This window comes from Opisthorchis viverrini, assembly GCF_000715545.1.
Source record: "Opisthorchis viverrini unplaced genomic scaffold opera_v5_70, whole genome shotgun sequence".
Taxonomy (NCBI): Eukaryota; Metazoa; Platyhelminthes; class Trematoda; order Opisthorchiida; family Opisthorchiidae; genus Opisthorchis; species Opisthorchis viverrini.
Genome location: NW_008751726.1, coordinates 948,064 through 954,408, shown reverse-complemented (window position 1 = coordinate 954,408; position 6,345 = coordinate 948,064). Strand labels below are relative to the sequence as shown.

The 6,345-nt window shown below is 46.6% G+C and overlaps 1 protein-coding gene across 1 annotated transcript in view; it reads left to right on the top strand.

Annotated features, from left to right (window-relative positions):
* T265_04333 (hypothetical protein) overlaps positions 1–2,008 on the top strand; it is a gene marked incomplete at both ends in the record, with an annotated part of 14,315 nt that extends 12,307 nt beyond the window's left edge. The window contains one exon of the mRNA XM_009169042.1: positions 1,375–2,008. Coding sequence (XP_009167306.1) covers positions 1,375–1,466 — 92 coding nt within the window. The remainder of the gene's footprint in view (positions 1–1,374) is intronic.
* Positions 2,009–6,345: the final 4,337 nt, after the last annotated feature.

Below are 6,345 nucleotides of genomic sequence, written 5' to 3'. Positions count from 1 at the left end.
ACGGGGTCTCGCTGCTCTTGGTCTGGCTGCTCCCCTTTGGCCTTCCTGGCATGGTTGAACCTTGTGGAACGAAGTTCCAGCCAGTGTAGCCCGCGGGATCATTGCAGCACTGAAGCCCGACCACCACGTCAAGGTGGCAGCTTTAGATCGGGTCACTACCATGACTGGTATGATCCAGACTACTATCGGTCGCAGAGGCGACTGGAATCCGACTGCTGGATCCACAACTTTGCGTGCAAAAGGAAAGGGAGGCTTCTGAACTTGAACTGGCCGGCGAATAATCCGATCCCACAAGCCTTCTGACATTGACATCACTTACCTGATTCCATGATCCATTGACCTGCCCCTCATTCAACCCCCCTTCCTTTGATTTCTATTTCTCTAAGGTGTATGTACTTCCAATTTTCAACCTCTTCCACGTGACTTCTGGTACCATATAGATTTGTGCTGTATAAGCCAAGAGGAACAATCACAGAAAACAAGGTTTGTTCGCTACCTTCATTGTTCAACGTGTTTTCATCACAGCGGCGGAACTTATGCAGAACTTATACGATCTCCAAGGTTTACTTCTACATAATTGATGACATTAGGTCAGACATATTGAAGGAACAGTTTACCGGACATGAAGGCAGATGAAAACTTCTTAGGCAACGCAGGTCATGCCATGTGAGGATTTCATTTATGAATATTCTCTCGTTTTCACACGCATAGAGAGTGACATCTTAGAGCGATTATATCAAGCCTGAATGTAACAACAGCAAACCTGTCACTGAAGGCTGCAGCTTCCCAAGGTGGGCACCTTAAAAATGTAACTTCAAGTGTCATCTTCGAGTGGCTCCGTTCCCCAGTTCTTTTTAATTCAACGCCTAGTTACATGTGTGGGTCATAACCTAGCGAAAGAACATCTAACTTTGGACCAAAATACTGAAAACGTATATATCTACTTACTGTCGCCACAGCGATTAAGTGTCACTCAAATCCCGTATGCTTATGTTATCCTTCCAGTGGTGCCAAAAGTATTAGATTGATTAATCGTGCCGAAGTTGATCGGTCAAAGTAAATATCATTCAGCTGCTGTTGCTTATTTCCGTGCTACGGTTAAACCCAAATGGTATTAGGTGACAGGAATGGCAAGTGCCTTCTATGTTTGCGAATCACTTTTATTTACACACTTGGGTCACTAACCTGGATTTAGCTAGCAAATGAACAAGTCTATAGAGGGCACCGGAAATGCACGCTTTTCCTATACAAAAAAGACACTCGCTAGTCAGCTAGCTAGTTTTCTGTAAAAATAGGCTCCTGCTTTTAATGAACACAATTTCGTCAGTCGTTGTCGCCGAGGGCCACTATCAATTGCCTTCTTGTTCACTTCAGGTCCTACTTCTCCGTACATAATCGGTCGCTCACTTTCCGGGAACGGCGTTTTTTCCTGTTGTTGGCTATCTTCTTCATTGCCGCCCTGCTGACATTCTCTCATATTCACCAAGTAAATTCGACCGATCGTGGTTCCCTTTTCGATCCCCATATGAATCCGGACATTCACCTGGATCGTGAAGCTGCGGCTGCAATAGAGGCTGCCGATGAGCGGAATGAAGTACGGGTTGACAGCTGATATGGTCTTAATACTGATCCTACCTTCTTTACTTCTTTGTCTTTCTTTTGCGTGCATCGCGCATGCACAACGGTTGAATCTGCAGCGACAAGACACCATATTCAATCGTTTATCTATCCTCTCGAACGATTTTTATTCGTATTCCTGCATGTCTTGATCCCTCCAAGTGGGTGTTTGTGATTTGGCCGTTGAAATTTCATTCTTGATGGATTGTGTTTTTGATTTGTCTAATTACGGACTTCTAAATCTTTCTTCACATTCTTGTGTGCGGTCGTTCTACAATGGATCACATAAACGAGTCGCAATGTACCAAAACCATTAAAGTGAATCGCCTAGGGTGCATCCTCGGAACAGGAACAGTAGTGTTTCTTCGAGGGATTAGCGTGTTTCATCTAGAATCAGCAGTTTTCCCACTTGTGCTACACAGAATGACCAGAAATCTTACTGTCCACTTTCGTGGTACGGTTATTGTCGTGGAAGGATAACGTTGGTGACACGTGCAGTGTAATTGTGCGACTCACTGGTTGGCGATACATACAGCTCGCTTTATGGAACCTGTTTGTGAGCGTTGGACAGATGCCATACCTCTTCTTTTCTCCATGTTAGAACAAACCTTTGTGCGACAGCGAAGTCTCGATGCTGTCGGTAATGAATATTACTTTCGGAGGCGTCGAAACGAGCTTCTGTCTTAACGATCTGTGGTATCCGTTAATTCTGACCCCTGGTGGGCTTTTCTTGAGCAATCCAAGGAATTTTGCCTTAGGGCATAACTGACCATCGTGCGGTCCTATCTTGACTTCCTAACTTTTCCTGTGTGAAAATGGGTGACCTGGCCGAATGGAAACGTTTTCAACGCAGATGGTTCTGGTGATGTATGCAAAAGTTATGCAGTGAGTGCAACTGCGAGACCTCCGGACTTCGAAAATTCGTAAGCCTGTTTTCACTACGGGCTTATAATCCTCTAACCGAGTAAATGAACAGTTGTAAACCGAAATGAGTTCGCTTCTCTCCGATTTTAGACCAGATGTTGCAAACGAATTCTCATGACGTGTACAACCAGTTGCTAGTATGCCGCAGTGTATCCGGAAGCTCGTTGACTAAACTTCCAAAAGCGCTATCAGATCCCCACGGAGAGCTAACTGGAGATGACAAGCCGGAGACTCGAAGTGAATGTCGTCGGCGGTAAAATCCCAGAGCTCTGTAATCATGATCAACCTTCGCTTGAGTGGAGAACTCGCTCAATCCTTCGTACGGTAATCCTGCTTGAATCCTTCATTGAGGGCATTGTGCAATCGGTAAATATTCGTTGCGTTCCGTATTGCCTACTTTAAGGTGCAACAGTTTCAAGCTGTGTAATTCAGCAGCATCTGAGACCACGATCACTCCTCCCACTTGAGGGCTTGATGAGTTCCTCGATAAGGAAATGTCCTCCGATCACTTCCGCCCTAGTCCTGAAGGACGTAAAAAAAACCGGCTGGAGATAAATTGAGGATAAAAGCGACCTAGATGCACATGAAGTGGAAATAATATGATACTGGTACAATCGGTGCTTTCCGACCAGCATATTAAATCAATTATGTATTATTGCTGGGTAGGACTGAATCAGACCCCTAGGCTTCTGTAACTGTTGTCATCAAAAGATGAGGTCCATAAGATAGTGAGAAAGAGTTTTCGCCATGTTCAGGATGTTTACTGGTCATTAATCAGTTTGCCTAGATTGGTAGTTCGCCCTTAAATGTTTTCGCCAGTCTTCGAGGCATTACCAGTGACTACACATATGCCGTCTCCTCGATCAGTTACAAGACTTGAGGAGCAGGTCGAAAACCATATCATTAACAGCAAAACTCTCCAGCTGTGGTTCTTGGGCTATGCACTTGCAAATTTCTGAAATTTTCATTAGTTTATTCGGAGTCTAGCTTTACACATGCATCACTAGTTTCTGTGTTCCATGAAGCAGCCTCATCGTTATATCATGCAATTCGTCTGGGCCACGAGACGGTTTAAGAACGCCACCAGGCCAGCATAAGGACGAATGGTTAATGCGCTAACACCTGACTACAACCTACTCACGGCGTCCCAGCGCTTGCGGGATCGGTCTAGTTCCGCATTCACTCCGTAAAGGTGAGCACGACGATCCTGCCAATAAAGTGGTTCGCTAAACCACTAGCGTAGCTTGTTATGGTGAGTAATCGATAACGATTTCGTGAGGTTAGGCGCGACGAGTGTACTCGGACCGGAGGCATGTGCCCGTGCACATATCTGTTGTGAGATATCTGACACCTGCATTGGCTGTTCGGAATCCCTACTGCGCCTCACCCTTTAACAGGTCTCCGCGTGTGTTGACGTGTCATTAGCAGGTGAGAAACTCTGAGATGATAATTCTATGATATTTTTCTGCAATATGCACTCCTTTGGACGCATCCAAATCGTTTATCCGCAGCACTATTCTACGCACTAAATTCCAGTATAGCACCAGTTATACCACTGGTCCGCCAGTAGGTGAATTACCAGTATCCATTGATCCATGGTACATGCCCGCGTGGGAAACGCTCCGGTGTTTATTTTTTGTGGGTTAAAGACTTCAGCGCACAAATTTCATGGAGTGTCGTCAAGAGCCCGTTCTCCTCCGTCCGAAAGACAATTGCTATTAAGTCATACGAATGGGCGCACTTTTGGTATTTTTCCGTAATATTTCGGATGGTGCGAACGAAAAGCCTCACTGTATGAGTGAGATCGAGTGCGGGTTTCATTCAGCAGTTTGAGGAATTTGATGATAACCTGCACGTAATCCGCCTGGGACCTCCATGCATTTCTGGGATAAGAATCTACAGAATCTACTCATTCGGGTCACACTGGCCAGGTAAGAATAGTTGGCATGAAGGAAACTACCCATAGCGCCGCTGAAAACTCCTCGACAGCACACGACCGGTTTCGCCCTTCTTGGGGTTCATCATGTAAGCACAGTCCCCGAGTTTCCGTCAACCGTATGTCCTGCTTGGGCAGATTTCGCCATATGCACTTAATGGGATATCAGTTTGGTCTTCACGAGAGACTCAACTGAATGTGATGCTTAAAGGCCGCCTCAGTTGATACCATATTCGAGATGTCGCAGTATATTTTCATAAAGGATCCAGCTAAGTCTCCCGTGAAAACCAAATTGAATTACAAATGAGTGCAGTTGTTGGAAAAACATACTTCTCCCGAAAATTCTAGGGTTAAAGGGACGTGACGTTCCAGGGACCGAATGCGGCCTTCCTGTCAGGCGAAAACGGAAGGGCTGGTCAGACTACAACAGTGAAATGCAAACTATTCCGCACCGTACGCGCAGCCCTTAGAGTTATGCTGACTCCAAACACACGAGAATTAGGCATAGCATCGTCACAATCATCATTGTTAGTTCTAAGAGCCGCTCACTTATCCTATAGTGGTTGAATTTGCCACAGTTTCGCTCACCGGTGACCTGGGGAGGTGGGGTAAGTAGCTCCATATTGGAGCCGTGAGCTGATAAATTAGTGCGTAAGTACAGCACTGTCAGTGGGCTATTAATTGGGAGGATTGGGAAGGGAGCTATGCACGGGAGCTACAGCTCGGATGCATGACCACCATTGACCGGTCATTGTCTGACAATTTCTCTAACCATTGATATGGCTTGTCTCGGGGTCCCCATCCGGGAAGACGGCAATGACCAGCGCAGCTGAGTTTGCTGGTAATGGCTTTCACACTTCGCTGCCAAGTCATTGTTTGGCCGCCTCTGGCTCTCTTCCACCCTTCACATGGTTGGGCGAAAAGAGCCCTTCGAGGAAGTCGGTCGACTGGCATACGCAGCACGTGGCCAAGCCAGCGCAACCTATGCAGTGCAATCAGTTCATCTATCGAGGGTGAGTTACTTCTCCCGAATACCATTCGAGGAACTTCAGCATTGCTGATCCGGTGTTCCCACCAAATTCGGACAATGCTCCGAAGATATCGATCGTCAAACACTTAGTCTTCTGACGTCCTCGGCGCGCAGCGGCCAGGTTTCTGATCCATATAGTAATATGGAGCGCATCGCAGCATTGCAAACTAGACCCTTGACAGAAAAGCTTATGTCACGCCTATGTCACAGGTGACGTAGGTTCGCAATAGCTGCTCTGGCCTTCCCAATACGGATGGAAATATCATCTTTCGCGAGACCACCGAGACTGATAAAGCTGCCCAAATTTGTCTAAAACCTCAATCGGCTCATCCGCAAGCATGAGGGTGGTATTCGAATCCACCCAGTCTTGCAGTAGCACCTTACACTTTGCAGGTGTGAAGCGCATACCAAACCGTGAGGCAGGATTATTTAGATTATTAGATATTGTTTGCATTACCACGGGGTCAGATCTAAGAAGAGCTATGTCGTCATCGTACTCGATATCTGTGAGTGGACGCCCCGGCAGCACTTCGACCCCACAGACATTAGAGGCTGGTAGTGAGTCTTCCATGGTCGCATCAATGACGAAGTTGAAGAGGAAGGGCGAAAGAGGACAACCCTGTCTGAAAAGAGGACAACCCTGTCTGACGCCACTTGATGTGGTAAACTCAGGCGAGAGCTTTCCGTAGACCTGCACACGGCTGCAGGAGATGGCGTACAGCTCCTTAAGGAGGGTCAAGAATTCATGGGGGACAGCTTTGCTCCACAGACACTGCCATAGTGTCTGACGGTCCACAGAGTCAAAGGCAGCTTTCAGATCAAGAAACAAGCATTGCTC